This window comes from Saimiri boliviensis, chromosome 11 (genome assembly GCF_048565385.1).
Source record: "Saimiri boliviensis isolate mSaiBol1 chromosome 11, mSaiBol1.pri, whole genome shotgun sequence".
In the NCBI taxonomy this organism is placed as follows: Eukaryota; Metazoa; Chordata; class Mammalia; order Primates; family Cebidae; genus Saimiri; species Saimiri boliviensis.
Window position 1 is genome coordinate 19,405,889 of NC_133459.1, and position 17,284 is coordinate 19,423,172.

Consider the following 17,284-nt stretch of genomic DNA (forward strand, 5'->3'; position numbering starts at 1 on the left):
ATCTAGTTTTCACTAAGAATCAGGATATGTAAGCCCTAGAGCTGAGTTGTTCAATACAGTAGCCACTAGCCATACTTGACTACTTATATTAAAAAATCAGTTCCGGGTCAGGCGCAGTGGTTCATGCCTATAATCCCAGCACTTTGGGAGGCCAAGGTGAGTGGATTTGAGGTCAGGAGCTTGAAATCTGCCTGGCCAACATGGTGAAATCCCGACTTCCACAAAAAAATGCAAAAATTAGTAGAGCATGGTAGTGTATGCCTATAATTCCAGCTACTCAGGCGGCTGAGGCACAAAAATCACTTGAACCTGGGAGGTGGAGGCTGCAGTGAGCTGAGATTGTGCCACTGCACTCCAGCCTAGGTGACAGAAAGAGACTCTGTCTCAAAAAAAAAAAAAAAAAAAAAAAACCACATAATTAATAAATAAATAAATAAATAGATTCAGTTCTTTTGCTGCATTAGCCACATTTAAAGTGCTCAGTAGCCACATATAGCTAGTAGAGCTATAGCAGTGTAAAGCACAAATACAGAACATTTTCATCATCATAGAAATTCTATTACACAGTGCTACCCTAGAGGCTTACGTCAATAACAAGAGGTGTTCTGTCAGATGATAAAGGAGAGTCTTGGAAATGACCATTCTTATAAAATACTTCATTCACGCCAAAAAAAAAAAAAAAAAAAAAATAGCTTAGGAAAAGAGGAAAGGCAGGCAGTCTCACTGCTAAAGAAAACTGACACTTACCAAGGACTTAATACATTTCAGACACTGTGATAGGCAGGTGCTTTATCCTCACAGCACCCACAGGACATACATGCAGTTATTATAACATCTCAATATTATATCATTTATGAGCATATTTTACCCATTCTGAATATCAGAAACCTGAGTCCCAAAGATAATTTGTAGTGACGCTGAAACTGAATATCAGTTTTACTGACTCCCAACATGTATTTTCTTCACTATCTATGCTGCTACTCTACAATTCCTTGTGAACAAGATACCAGATAACACCACCTATAACTCACTTGTATCAAGCTCCAAAAAACAAAGAATTTGTAAAGTTGTTAATTCAAAAGGTCATAAGGTTGTATAGATGCTTTAGATGGCTTGCTATTCATATTCATTTAACTCTGATGTGCCAGGTTTGGCCCCAGAGACAAGCCCAAGCCTTCATTTATTTTACTTTCCAAATCTAATAAATTACCTATAGTAATACAAACATACCTCAACCAGGAATATAACATCACACACTTTCAGTAAAGAAACCTTTAGAGGCTGGGCGCGGTGGCTCAAGCCTGGAATCCCAGCACTTTGGGAGGCCGAGGCGGGTGGATCACGAGGTCAAGAGATCGAGACCATCCTGGTCAACATGGTGAAACCCCGTCTCTACTAAAAATACAAAAAAATTAGCTGGGCATGGTGGCGCGTGCCTGTAATCCCAGCTACTCAGGAGGCTGAGGCAGGAGAACTGCCTGAACCTAGGAGGTGGAGGTTGCGGTGAGCCGAGATCGCGCCATTGCACTCCAGCCTGGGTAACCAGAGCGAAACTCCGTCTCAAAAAAAAGAAAAGGAAAGAAACCTTTAGGGATCATAATGAAAAAGAAATCTACATAAATCACCTGTTCTTTTCAAAATTTTACTTTTCACAAAAAGAACCAAACCACAATAGGAAAACATGTACAATTTCTATGCTTGCCACCAGGAAGACATTTCTTGATGGCACATACTACTGCTGCTGCTGCTGCCAGCATATGCTAGTTTTACAAATTTCATTATTTGTTTATGCTAAATCCCACTGCTTTGAATATAGCTTATTTTTCAGTATTTGTGAAAACTATGTGAACTAAAATCATATATCAAATATTGCACAGTGTTTTGTCCTAGGAACAGTTTAAAATACCATTTCCCTGGTCTTTCTCATAATGAAAAGACTACTCAGTCATAGTATATAACCAACACCTGATCTCTATTGTGAAACCCAAAAGTAAAATAAGGACAGGAACATAAGTAACTTTAAACCACAACTACACACATTTTAATAACCAAATACGGCCGGGCGCAGTGGCTCAAGCCTGTAATCCCAGCACTTTGGGAGGCCGAGGCGGGTGGATCACAAGGTCAAGAGATCGAGACCATCCTGGTCAACATGGTGAAACTCCGTCTCTACTAAAAATACAAAACATTAGCTGGGCATGGTGGCGCGTGCCTGTAATCTCAGCTACTCAGGAGGCTGAGGCAGGAGGCGGAGGTTGCGGTGAGCCGAGATCGTGCCATTGCACTCCAGCCTGGGTAACAAGAGTGAAACTCCGTCTCAAAAATAAATAAATAAATAAATAACCAAATACATAAAATAAACAATACAACTCAGAATCTACATAATACCGAGTGGCTTGCTGTAATTCTGAGTGTACTTTCTGTTCTAATTACCTTGGGATTTTCAAGCATCGGAGCAAAAATAGTTGACATATTTCTAAAGCCTAGAATGTTTTGCATATAAAATGACTTGGCACTTCTTGTTTTATCTTTGAAGAAAACTGTAATTCTAAAAGCTCTTCAGGTTATAAAACACAAAAAGAATAGCTCATCCTTATTCATCTAAAGAATCCCCACAAAAGACAAAAGTTAATGGCAGTATCAGAAAGAAGATGGGGCTGAAATAATCCTAACTGGAGCTCTAGCCCTCCAAACATAGTTAAAAGACCTTCTAAAATAAAAGAAGTTCCAAGAAATACACTCCAAAGTAGTTTCTTGATTCCACTAAGAACAAATAAAATGTTTACCATTTAAAATCTTGTTATTTCAGGTAACTCCATCTGACACAGAAAAAATACTGAAAGTTCTAGATTACTAAACTGGATATTTTCTTTTCAGAAGCAATTAATTCCAACAAGGCTATCTAAATAATCGTTGTTTCTCTTTTGCAATAGCTATAGAACAAACTTTGCAATTTTTACTAAGCATTTGCAAAAAGTTTTATGTTTGCTATCAGACTTTAGAAACAACAATCATTAAAAACATTATCCAACAACAAATTCCTTCAAAAAAATAAATTGAGATCAAAGCATAAAAGAATGTAAAGTGATCAGAAAGGTAGCCACGGATGAAAAATGCAATAATGCAATAAAGGACAAATAAATCTATTCACTGGCCAAAGCAAACCACCACAGATGGAAAAACCATTTGCGCCTTCAATGTAATTTTAAATCTTAATTATGTCAAAGCCAAAATATTCCAGGACATGGATGTTTTCCCTTCAAAAGTATACTTTCTGTATACCACTCAATGTTTGTTTTCCTCTAATAGCTTTCATTCCATTATGCAAGTCTCTATGTCTTGTTTTGTATTATCAGCAACTCCTCCGTAAATCTTTCAGGGTTTAGGCCTCTACTGACTTTGGATCTGAAGAGAAGATCCTGTGAAATACAGATTTGTAAGCAATTCTCAAATGGAAAATAGTATCACTTCCATGGGGGGTATTTGGAAATGTATGGAAGTGTTTTTGTTTTGTTTTCTAATTGTCACTGGGGGAATTCTACTGGCATTTAGAGCCCAAAGGATGCTAAATTAATTGTATTATATAGGGTAATTTTGATAACTGGTTATCCCACCCAAATGCCAATACCTATTCTATAGTGAAACAAACCAAATTGGCCCCACATCTTGTGTGGATACAGAATAGCAAACTCTTCCTAACAATTTATCCTATACCATATATAATGCTGGTTCAGTTAGCTCTGCTCAGCTATGCCACTTCAACCTCATGTCTTTCTCCTTCTCTATTCAAGGTAGTTACTGTTGCTGCCTGAGGCAAGGGTGCAGACAGCCTTTACTCAATTCTCTGTGATATGCTGAAAAAAAATTAACTAATGTTTAGGGGAAAAAAGGTAACAAAGAAAAAAGTGCCAGCTACCTGAATTTTCTGAATTAAAAACCACGGCTCTGGATTTATGCTGCATCTTAGGCACTCAAGAACTATTGTCAGATGATAATTATTTTTCTTGCTAATAAGTAAATAATAAATATAATACACATACATACTACTTTTTTGGGATAGGGTCTCACTCTGTCATCCAGGCTAGAGAACAGTGGCACAATCAAAGCTCACTGCAACCTTGACCATCCAGGCTCAGGTGATTCCTCAGCCTCCCAGAGTAGCTGGGACTACAGGCATGCATCACCAAATCCAACTAATTTTTGTATTTTTACTTTTATTTTGTAGAGATGAAGGTTCACCATGTTGCTCAGGCTGATCTCTAACTTCTAGACTCAAGTGATCCACCTTCCTCAGCCTTCAAAAGTGCTGAGACTGCAGGCATCAAATACCGCATCTGGCCTATAGTTCTATTTTTAAAATAATCTAAACTAGCCATAAATTCATGAGTATCATCATACAGCTAAACGACTGATCTGCTGACACTTTACTGAGTTATACTGTTCATGAAAATGCAGGAAATCAATCTTTTCTCACAAAGATTTCTAAACGTTTTCCCCAACTGTTGGAATTAAAGAAAGGCAAAATGTACCACATAAGTTTAAAGCTCATAAAAAAGTTTTCTTAGAAAACAGAATTTCCCAAGTCTGGCTATAAATCCTTAAATACAATATCCTAATTTTAGAACCACTACTATCAAACACAAGTAGCAGAAACACAGCCTTAAAGTTTCTGCTGCTTTTATTAAGAACTTAAAACTTTTAATCAATAGTCTTTAAAAGAGTTACTAATCTTAATAAGAAAGGCCCAGGATATTTAGGAATTATTTTATTTTATTTTATTTTATTTTGAGATGGAGTCTCGCTCTGTCACCCAGGCTGGAGTGCAGTGGTGTGATCTTGGCTCACTGCAACCTCCGCCTCCCAGGTTCAAGCAATTTCCTGCCTCCGCCTCCAGAGTAGCTGGAATTACAGGCATGCACCACTAAGCCCGGCTAATTTTTGTATTTTAGTAGAAACAGGGTTTTACCATGCTGGCAGGTTGGTCTTAAACTCCTGACCTTAAGTGATCCACCCACCTCAGCCTCCCTTATAGGCGTGGGTCACCGTACCTGGCCTATTTAGCAATATGGTTCTTGTTTCAAAATTCACTCATCATTCTAGCAATCTACAATATAGACAATCTGCCTAAGTAACTGTGGCCAATGGTAATGTTTATTCCTTCTACTAATAGTCTTCCTTAAGCTATCTGAAATGACTTATGAAATAAACCAAGGTTTGAAAAACACAAGCATGTGAACAAAGAAATTAACAGGTGCCTTACATAGAGGAGTTCAGAAAACATTTTCACCCTAATTCCTTTGTAGTTATTTCTCAAATAAATAGCTTCTTCTCACTCTGCTTCTTGAGCAAGAATCCCCAAGGTCTCTCTTTCAGAAGTATTTGCCTTGACCCTGGATTAAAATTTAAGCAATGCCTCTATGGCCCTTGACTAAATTTTTAAATAAAATTATAAACATTCTTTTACATAAGAAACTATTATTTTTATTATCAATAGTATTTTTAATACTAATCATACATCCTAGTTACTATGTGCAAAACACCCTGCTAATCATTTTATTTTCATTATCTCATTTACTTCTCATAGTAGTCTTGACACGGTATTATTGTCTTCATTGCACAGGTGAGAAAACTAAGCAGAGGTTTATCCAAGAACATTTGGTTAATATAAAAGAATCAAACCTAGGTCTAGCTGATGGTGAAGTTCAAGCTCTTAAAGTATTAATACTTTACAATATTATCTCTCAATACAAAAAAATTACCCCTGGGTTTTATTTCATTATGAAACCCAAAGAAAAGCCATCCACCTCATGTAACCATCCTCCTGCAAGGTACCTTTAATAACTCAGATTTGCTTTGCCTCTACATCCTCCAGATTGGAAGGACTACAGTTTAAGAAATAGAGTCATGCACTAAATCACTCAAGACAATGAGTGACAATGAAGCCTTCAATTGGACAATATCTATTTACTCAGTAATAAGAATTCTAAATATGGTAACACAGGTAAGTACTAGTAACATTTACTTTATCCAACCATACTATGTTTCATACCAATGATATTAAAGACAGCTACCACTTAATGACTGCTTATTTTCTGTCAGATGCTTATACTACTTCTAATGCAGAGGTTATTCATTTCAATTTTACATATGAGGAAACTGAGATGCAGAAAAAGACTTGCTTAACAAAGCTGGTTACATACTAAAGCTTGTAATATGAACAGACTCTAAACCAAAGCTCTTTCGGCAGGAGAAAACATTTCAGAGTATCCCATAAAGAGCTACTGGGCATTGAGGGGAGAACCCTGCAAGTCTTTCTGTCTTGCCACCGCTAACAGATTCCTGCTAAATGACAGTGTTCATAAACATACTTTTGAAATTTTACTTCATACAATTATTTCATTTAAAAAATCAATAGGATAAAGTTATTTAAATTAATTAAGGTATCTATTTTCTATGCGTCCTAGGAATAAAAGTAATTCTATCTAGCAAATGGATGTACATTATTTTTAAACAATTTATTATTAGATCTAAGTTAGTAACTGAGATTAAGTGTTTTTAGAAATACTAATGCTATTTTATACACATCAATACAGGTTATATCAGAATGTTAACAGAAAACCCATAGAATGCTGCCTGCTTCCTTCAGTTAAATTTAACTTACTACAGATATCCACAAAGTCTATAAATGCTTAATATCTAAATTTTTCAAAATTGTGTAAATTTAGAAACAATTTTTGTTTGGCAAGGAAAGAAAGCTGTAGCATTTTTAAAATGTGCCATAAACAGAGGCAAACAGATTTGTTAATAACAAAATGCGGTGAGATTAATAAAGGGCAAAGAGAGCTGAATTATATCAGATAGAAACTACTCCTGAAGTGAGTAATTTGAGTAGTTCTATGGGATGGCAGCATTCTAAGAGTCAGCAGCTACTAAAGCCCCCACCTATTAGTTAAAGGTGATAGTGAAGGGGCAAGGGTACAGTACCTGATGATGGGGTGGTCGAGGCCCCGCTGCAAACTGAGAAAAGGAGGGAAAACAAACACAAAAGGAAAGGCACAAAGAGTCAGAAACACCACAACAAAAACCAAAATGTCACACAATATGCCAAAAGAAAAAAAAACCCACAGGGGGAAATAAAAAAACAATACACAAAACAGTCAAAGCTTTGCTGCAGGACAGTGACAGACAGGTACTAAGATTCAACAAGTTAACACCACTATCAGAATGGTTTCTCATTTATCAGCTGGGAGAGAAACAGGCTAAGCTGCTAGGCATGTAAGGTATTCTCTGATAGGAATATATTTTTAAAAAACATCAACCCTAAAATAAGGCAAAACCAAGTTTGAAAAACTAAGTGGTTATATTAAGATAAACATGAAAATCAAGTACGCTATATGTAAGTGATACAGCTGGAGGAAATGAGAAAGTTTTTATATTACAAGACCTAGCCAGGAGATAATTATGAAGTCCAGCAGGAAGTAAAAAATGTAACAGGACTACCTGCAAATTTTCTTAAGTTAAATGCAATATTTTATCTGTGAAATGGAAGTTTCAGTATCTTCCTTTATTTCTTGGAGTTAAAGAAAAACATTTTTTATTATTATATATGTATACACACACATATATATATACACACACATACATATATATGTTTAAGTTTAAATGCAGTTAACTAGTATACTTTAATACAAGGCACGTCAAGGCAAACAGCTAGTAAAGAACATCTGTCTCTAACAAGATTAATTCAAGTGGTATTTTTATAGGCTTGAGAAGAAAAAAAGTAAATCAGTCAAATCTATTAATTACTACAGACAACAGCAAAGCAGTGTATATATGTACCTATTGTTACCCAAGAATAAAGCATAAAGAAATGTAACTCCTCAGCTAAAGCATAAAGGACTTGAAAGTGACAAATACATATTCCAACTCTTCCACTTAGAATAAAAGAAAAAGATTTTTCACCTATGCAAATTTTAATTGCTAAACCTCTAAGACCAAGTAATTCACTAGGCCAAATTTGGGTTCCAATACATTTTAACTGAAAAGAACAGAGAAAAATACTGGGGTAGGTAGAGTCATATTCTGGCTACTAATACATTAACTATTGTAATGTTAACCACCCTCTTAAATAATGAAAGAAAATATTTAGAAAGCAGTGTTTAATGCATATCATATACAGGGCTTTAATCTAATATATTTAAGGAGCTAAAATATATGTCATTGGCTGTCTCATTTCCTCTATAGAGACTTCTTCCTGTTAGCTTAACACTACAGACAATCTCTTATGCTCAGCATTTACGTGCAATAGTGATTTGCAAAACATTTGGAATTACTTCCCCAACTACCATCAGTTCATATTTTAAAATTTTAACAGGCCAGGAGCAGTGGCTCATGCTTGTAATCCCAGCACTTTGGGAGGCCAAGGCAGGTAGATCACAAGGTCAAGAGATCGAGACCATCCTGGCTAACATGGCGAAACCCCATCTCTACTAAAAATACAAAAATTAGCTGGGCAAGGTGGTGTGCGCCTATAGTGCCAGCTACTCGGGAGGCTGAGGCAGAAGAATTGCTTGAACTTGGGAGGCGGAGCTTGCAGTGATTTGAGGTTGAGCCACTGCACTCCAGCCTGGCGATGGAATGAGACTCCATCTCAAAAAAACAAACAAAAAAAATTTTTTCCAACATATTGCAGTACAACATGTGGCTCTGTCAAGAATTCACCTCACTAGCTAAAATGTCAACTTTTGCTCAAGTAATGAAAAGTACATTAGTGACTTATAAGCTTGGGTTATATTAGGTCAGCCATAATACTTTGCTAATCACTATAGAATAGTTTTTCAGAATGATAACTGGCAGCTACAGTTCTTGCAGAAAACTATCTCTTCAAAGAAACTGAGGTCTTATATTTTCAGTTTTCCCATTAGGAGAACAAACTATAATACTTCTACTATGCACATCAAGTTTCAAGAACAGGCAATACCACCCATGTGGTATGAAAGGAGCGGGTGGAAGTGAAATGGTTCTTCATGACACGTTTGAAGAAAGTGGAAGAGAAGGGCCATGTTACAAAATTAACCTGAGTATGGCAGTACCTGTCTTATCACTGTTCCACAGACAAGGTCCCATTTTCAAGGCTCTAAAATAAAAGCTAAAACTTTGTACGTTTTGAATGTCCCAGTCAAAAGAGAACTTTCTATGAACAAGAAGAGTATCTTATAAAATTACACATATATGGAAACAAAAGCGAAAAAGAAAATCACAACCTAAGTTAGTAGAAAAGTGCCCTAGAAAGTACCCTAGTCTATTTTGCACTAGTCACCATTGGCTATTGAGTTTTTCATTTGAAGTGACAATAGTCTTAATCCTATGGGTAGCTGTAAGCAACAGAACAAACTGTAGTCGCTGCTGGCTCATATTAAAAATAGAAAATTTTCTTTCTTTTTTCTTTGCTTTTTGTTAAAGAAGGGTCTTTAAGATGGTGAGGACTGTAGTAGATATAAAGGAAAGCAGCCTTCTGTGAACTTCGATCCAATGTTAATGCCACCCACCCACCCACTTACTTACCCCTTGTGTGCACAGTTGGTAACTGAGCATGGCCAACATAACATTGACATAACTTTGACACTTAACACCACAAAATATAGAAATAACCAATGGTTACAGTTACTACAAAAGCCAAACTGTCTCCCTCTCCAAATTAAGTATTTAATAGCTTCACTACTTTAGATAGGCTATTAAAAAAAAAAAAAAAAAAAAAAAAAACTACTACTACTGTTTAAAAGTTCCAGTAAAACAAGTAAATGGAACAGATAGAAAGCTTATCAGTGTTTTTATTATTTTTAAAGAAGATTTTCTTTCCATATTATGAATTTAACTAAGATACTAAGCATCAAGTAAAAAGAAAGGCACAAAGATAACCTGAAGGAGGGAGGGAGGGAGGCCATTTGAAGCCAGTTGGATTGCAAAGGCAGCTGTCCAGGGAAGAACAGAAAAGCCTAAATTGTGCAATTGCCAATGGCCTATTAATGCAGAAATAGAATGGAGTAAGCTTTAGCTACTCTACAAAGCCACAGGAAAAAGCCCTTCCTTAATGTAACAGCTTACCTCTCCTCACGAGTTGGGACAGCTGTTGAGATGGATGAGACTAGACTATGACAACTTGGGATGTAAACAGAAAATGCAACCCTGCCAAATTTCAGACCCCAACTTTACCCTCCCAGCACAAAAACAAACAAACAAACAAAAAACCCGTAATGAAATAAAGAAAATCAAACCCAAAACAAGAAGCAAGAGTAGTCTGGGGTCTGCTAGTCTTGCACTTGTTTTAGGGTATGTAATGGAATGTTATGTGTGTGGTTTTTAGTAATGGGGTGGGTAATGGTCACTAGCAGAGCAGATGGCAAAAACTGTATAGAGGATAGTATCAGAAGAGTTTATGACCACAGAAAAATGGCTGACAACTACAGACAATTTCCTCCTTAATATTCAATTATAAAATTGAAAGGAAGTAAAAAGAAGCCTTGAAATTTATCTTTTAAATTCAAATTTATCTGAAAGGGATATCTCACTTCAAGTTTAAAATAAAGAAAAATCTAAACACCCAAATTATTCCTGACTAATTCCCAATAGAGAACACCCACCCAATTTGTTATTCTTTACCCTGCTATGCCTGGCAGAAACTGCCATGCTAGGTTAGACTTTCACAGAGGAAGCAATCAATGCAATTCTGTTCATCAGCCAATAAATGGATGTGGTCAAAAATATTAAGTGCCAGAGGCACCACTGCCTGCAAGAAGTACAGTTTGTTATATTGCTTACAATGCAGTATTTTATCCAGCCTCTTCCAGCCAAGGACCTGTAAACGGGAGTCTGTTCGAAAACCTTCCTCCTCTTCCAGTTGTCTGTGCAATGTATTGGCACTGTTCTGCTGGGCTGTCAAAAAAACTGGTTTAGAGATGCAGCTCTTCAGTCAGGTTCTGCGCCAGTTCTAACCATGTAAATTTAATTCATTTTCTGATAATCAGAAAAGAGGGGTGGGGTATAGAGAAAGAGGGCCAAAGAATTCTTTGCAATAGGAGCTTACCATAATATTCCATGTTTAATTATTAGAACCGGGGCTTATCTAAATTGATCTGGTGAGATCTCAGGCCCAACTAGTCAAGTGTACACATCCCCAAACCACTCTCATAACAAAACTTGTATTAAACATCTTATTGACCATTTCAGCAAAAAATGAGACAAGCCAACGGGCAACTAGGACCAAAGTCCCACCTATTTAGAATGGTTCCTCCACCCACTGGGGAGAACCGGAACCTTAAGAACAGTTATTGGAGAACAGGGCAACAGGGAAAAGTAAAATAGGGAAAGGATAAGAAAGAGATTACATTTTGGAACACACTATGCTCTCCTAGTTCTCTGAGTAAGTCTTTGGTATATTTAAACAATTGTAAATTCATGCATGAAATGAAATGAATAGGAGCTAATGCAATGAGGTATTCCTGCCCTCCAGGCAAAAAAGCAGGGGCAGGGAACAAAAAGAAATCCCTGTATTCTGAAGAATACACTCAGCTGAGGTACAAAGAGGGATGTGAGTTACACAATGTGAGATGCTACAGAAGCACTTTTGAGCCAAAGCTAATTATGCAGGGAAGGAAACGATGTTCTAAGGAATGCAGAGCTGAAGCCACTGTATGTTTTTGTAAAACAAAGGATGAACCTTGTGTAAATTCTCAGTCTTGGCAGTACTTATTGCAATTTATGTAAAGGATGAACAAAGAGGATGATAGCATTTACATTTGTATCACAATTTATTTATCATTTGAAGAAATGAATACACTCACTGGTATATGTCATGCATATATCCATACTGTCAAATGGTTAGAACAGATCTAATAACACTGATTCGAAAGTCCTGCTTCCCCAAACCACTGGAATTTGAGAATTTAATTAGTGAAATTCAACTTACTCCTAAAATCATTGTACTTTACTCTTACCTGAATTTTGAACAGTACAACTAACAAAAATTAAGAGCTGAAATGAAGAAAACTTGAATGCAACCAGACTTAAACAAAAATCATGCTACAGAAAAGTATTAAAAAGGGGCGGGGAGTTAAAAGCTCCACTTCTTTTCTCAATGAATTTAATTACTACTATAGGTAAGGTCTGAAAATGCAAAGCTAACAAGTAATAGTAGCAGTAGTAATAATAAATCATCTTTGGAACAAACTTCCAAAATCCAGTAAAAATATTTGCCAATGAAACCCAAGCCACTACATACACAAACATCGGTAGAGAATATAATTTAGTACAAGCTTCTGCTTACTTACCGGAGAACGGGTTTGAGGTTGTGAATTCATTGTCTGAGGGGCTTGAGGGTATACCAGCGTGGTTGGACCTGCATTCTGTCCAGAGGGATAAGGGGTCTGTCAAAGAATGGCAAGAACAATGTAATATTTTGAAAAAGCATTGCATGGCAATTCAAGATGTTTTTTAAAAAGTTTACAGAACTGGTTACTAACGTGGTTTACAGTTCTACTTTTTAAAAATTTAACTTTATCACAATATCCAGTAACTGTAAATCAGTGTAGTTCCTTTTTTTTTTTTTTAATTAATGAACTGGGGTCTCGCTCTGTCACCCAGGCTGGAATGTAGTGGCATTATCATGGCTTGCCGCAGCCTCAAACTCATGGGTTTAAGTGGATCCTCTCATCTCAGCCTCTGGAGTAGCTGGGACTACCGGCACGCAGCATGGTGCTGGACTAATTTTTTTTTTTTTCCCTAGAGACAGGGTCTCACTTTGTTGCCCAGGCTGGGCTCAAACTCCAGGCCTCAAGCAGTCCTCCTGCCTTGGCTTCCCAAAGCACCTAAACAACTTTTTAATGTACTTTTTAAAGAGATAAGAGTCTTGGTATTTGCCCCAGCTAGTCTTGAACTCCAGGGCTCAAGAGATCCACTTGCCTCATCCTCTTGAGTAGCTGGAACTACAGGCAAGAGCTTTCTTGCCAGCTAGTGCAGCACTTTTTAAGTTACCATAACTCTCATGATAAAAGGACATCAGCAACTCAAAATCTAGGTGCAATCACTTTTCTTTTTTTGTGCATTAAGGCATTTTATACACAAGTATTACATTGCTAGAAAAAGAATCCCAGAATGTTCCCTTTTGTGTGTTTCACCTTACTTCTTCATGGTGCATGATGCCAGCTAAGGTTGTCAGTACAATGAAACAAAACTGACAGGCTGAGAGCAGATTATTCTGCCACTTTTTTCTAGATATTTGAGTTGCACATCCTATCTGAGGCTGATCACTCCACACTTGTTTAACCTGCCTCTGAGGTTCACGACAATTTTCCCTGCTCTCGAATCATCAGTGATTCCTTATTTGTCAATGTATGCATGCTTTATCATCACGGTTAGAAATAGGACATCATGACCTAGTAAGAATCTGGTGGTTACCTTTCTATTCAGCATTGCTGATGCTCCTGAAAGCATCAACCAGAACATTCATATACATGATTATGGCAGCACAAAAAGATGAAGGAAAGACGAGGTGCAATTATTTGAAATTATCAGTGCAAAGAGGACCACTGTGAATTCATCGAGTTCTGAAATAGTCCAAACCATAAACAAAATCAAACATGGATGAGAGAACTTGCTATTGCTATGGTGTACTTTCCTTGTGGAAGACATCTCAGAGCCACAGTTAGTGGTCCACACAGTTAACTGTTATGTACTGCTGTAATTTTCTGAAGGCTTACATACCTTAATACTTTTACATGATCCCATAAAAATCAACAACCAGTAAGAACCTTATACAAAACCTTAGAATAAGTGATAATGTAATACACATAGCTAATTTACCATTTATTTTCTGAAAATAAAAACATAATCTTTTCATCGTAAATCCATGACAAATGTTATAGACTAATATATTGTGTGCTATTGAATTTTTTTAAAAAATGGTTGTAACATATTTGAAATGAAATGCCACCACTGAAACAACGGACACAAAACCACAAGACTTGGACTAAAATTCTAACAACTGCTACTGAATAGTGGTGTTAGTTTGGGCAACTCATTTATTTTTCCCACGAATGCAAAAAGGAACACACCTACCTCACAAGGCAGTTTGTGAAGATTACATGAGATAAAGTAAAATAGTCCACAATCACCTTTATTTACCCAAAATTAAGGACTGAAAAATTTAAGTATCTTACCTAAGATAACAAAGTAAATAATATACCTATAAAGTAGTATAATTTTGCTTTTCTTTTTTTATATTTTAACTTTATTTTTTTGAGATGGAGTTTCACTCTTGTGTTGCCCAGGCTGAAGTACAACGGCGCAATCTCAGCTTGCCGCAACTTCTGCCTCCCGGATTCAGCCTCCTGAGTAGCCGCACCACGCCTGGCTAATTTTGTATTTTTAGTAGAGGCAGAGTTTCTCCATGTTGGTCAGGATGGTCTCAAACTCCCAACCTCAGATTATCCGCCCACCCTGGCCTCCCAAAGTGCCGGGATTACAGACGTGAGCCACCCCACCCCGCCACTTTTAAAAAGAAGTTTATACAATTTTTGGCATCTGTTGACCATTTAATGTTCAGCTGGGATCACCAATTTTAAAGAAAATATTTGACAGGATTCATCATACCTTTCAAATAAAAAAAACAAAATTTTCCTTTTTTTTAAATTATGTACTATGTCACTGAGTCATATGAAACAAAATTAATGGCTTCATATTAAACACAGAGGGTATCTGGCAACCTTTCAACACAGTAATCTATACAGCCATCTCTGTAGTGGACACAGAAGTTCAACATCAGATTGATTTCCTTTCCTACACTAGTTCTATTAAATCTAGCCACCAACCTAAAAACATGGCAGTAAAGAATGTCATGTCTATCAAATAATTAATAAATGGATCAAACAAGACCTAAAAATTATTCAACTTTTCTTAACAAGGATTATTTTCAGCACTGTTTCAGACACAACGCTTACCTGTATGTATCACATTCAAATTATGAAAGGCTGGAAGTTTGACTATTTTAACTTAAGAAAACATGGGGAATGAATTTCTTATCAATTCTGGCTTCACTCAGAAAAAGCATTTCTTCAACTTCTATTCTAGAATTTGAATATAGTTTTAAAAGACAGTATCAATTTCATTCTTCGTTAAGTTAAAAAAAAAATCAAGTGTTCAGAAAGTCATTTCTCAGTTCTGAGGCTCTTTGATCTTAGGATCTACTTTGACACCATTCACATTTAATTTGGTGGTATTTTGAAGCAGGAGTTTCTAGCTGTCAAGATATTAAATGCAACATTGAAATATATCACTTACAAAAACATAAAGAAATATTACCTCTTTCTATGTCAAAGAATTAGGGAAACACTTTGTTCTCTCATAGCTGTTGTACTACAGAAAAAGAAAGGGAATGCATTGTATTTCATTGAACATGCTAAAAATATACATAACGGCCATATTTGACCTCAGTCAAAAATTTAATAATACCTTCTACACTCAAGCCAAATAAGTCAACGTACAGCCAATTGAAAATACAATATGTGAATTAGCATTCAAAGACAAAGTTCTTTTGTTCAGAAACAACACCCTTTCTGATCACACATATTACTGGAGCTCTGTCAAAATGTTTCCAATGTGCCTTTTTCCAGACTATATCATTGCTCTCAAAATGATTACTAATAAAACAAAGACTGTATTTTCTTATATCTTAGATTTTCTAGCCTAAACAGACTAAAAAAATAATCAAGTACTTTTTATATTTACATTATATATATGCCAAGAGCTAATTCTGACTCTGTACAAAAGTAGTTTCATCAAATGCAAAGTACAATCTCTAATGCAGCCACACATGCAAGTAATTGTTCTGTCACAATGTATGCCATTTTAACATTAGCAATATGGAATGCTTAACAGTGGCACACGATAAAGAAATTTTGCCAATAGATCACTCAGCAGCCTTTCAGAGCGTTTTTCCATTCTTTGTGGATGCCTTTAGAAATTTCTTAGGAACAGTATGACTTGTTACCTATCATTGCTGCAAGCAGTGCAACTGTAAAAGATGTCTCTACTCTTTCGATCTCTTCTCTGTATTTAATAATTTAAATTGATCAATTAACTTATTCTAGAATAATTTCCTTAATTTGCTACCATGCTTGGCTGAAAAATAATGCAAAAGTTTCAATGGGAATATACTTTGGCCATATTTCACATCAAATGCATAGAGAACTAGGGATAGATCTAAAGGATCATTTTAATAATAATTAGAGAATCTGCACTTTCCCTTTTCAAATACTTTGCAAGACATCACAAAGGTTTACTTCTCCAAGGACATATGGGTGACATATAGAATTTACACTGCAATCCATTGTATTGTCCAAATTGATGAGTTACAGACATCCATGCTCATATTCATCATTAATTTTATGCTTCAATAAACGTTTCTGAAAGCTTGTTACTTGTCAGGGATATAACACAGTAATGACAGCAAAACCCAGCAAAAAATGTAAATTAACAATGTTACTGAAGAAAAGCCAATTAGAACAGTCCTTATGGTGTACATACCACCTTTAAATCCCTAATAATGTTAAAAACAGCGATTTGGACAGTCAACCATAGGTAGAAATGGTGAATTCTATTATATAAGACAGAACAAACTAATGCAGAATATTAGGTGTAACAAGACTCCAGATGTGATGGTTTTCAAACTATGGATATGTGGTAAAATTAATCTACATTTCCTATTTTCACAATATAATACAATGGACTTAAGCTAACAAAAATAATTATAACAAAACATTTATATAGCTTTTACTAGGTTTCAGGCACTATATTAAGTAATTTACATAAAAGTCAGAGATAAATCGCCATTACTCGTTTTAAAATTCTGCCATCAACTAAACTAAATTCTGCCATAAAGATTTAAACTCAGGCTGGGTGCAGTGGCTCATACCTATAATCCCAGCACTTTAGAAGACTGACGAGGGTGGATCACGAGTTTAACAGTTTTGAGATCAGCCTGGCCAATACAGTGAATCCCCATTGCTACTAAAAATACAAAAAATTGGCCGGGCATGGTGGCACACGCCTGTAGTCCCAGCTGCTCTGGAGACTCAGGCAAGAGAACTGCTTGAACCCAGGAGGCAAACGCTGCAGTGAGCTGAGATTTCGCAACTGCACTCCAGCCTGGGCAACAGAGCGAGACTCTGTCTCAAAAAAAAAAAAAAAAAAAAAAAAAAAGATTAAACTCTGTATGTGAACAAACATAAAT

The 17,284-nt window shown here is 36.2% G+C and overlaps 1 protein-coding gene across 34 annotated transcripts in view; it reads right to left on the minus strand.

Annotated features, from left to right (window-relative positions):
- EIF4G3 (eukaryotic translation initiation factor 4 gamma 3) overlaps positions 1 to 17,284 on the minus strand; it is a 371,563-nt gene that overhangs the window by 200,055 nt on the left and 154,224 nt on the right. For 13 of the 34 annotated variants that reach the window (XM_039473805.2, XM_039473813.2, XM_010345498.3 and 10 more), the window contains 3 exons: positions 12,327 to 12,422; positions 10,819 to 10,932; positions 6,985 to 7,017 (listed from right to left, as the gene is read on the minus strand). In XM_039473805.2, the coding sequence (XP_039329739.1) occupies positions 6,985 to 7,017; positions 10,819 to 10,932; positions 12,327 to 12,356 (177 nt within the window). In that variant the 5' untranslated portion in view covers positions 12,357 to 12,422. The remainder of the gene's footprint in view (positions 1 to 6,984; positions 7,018 to 10,818; positions 10,933 to 12,326; positions 12,423 to 17,284) is intronic. The other 21 variants (XM_074380218.1, XM_039473822.2, XM_039473817.2 and 18 more) reach the window with 5 other exon arrangements.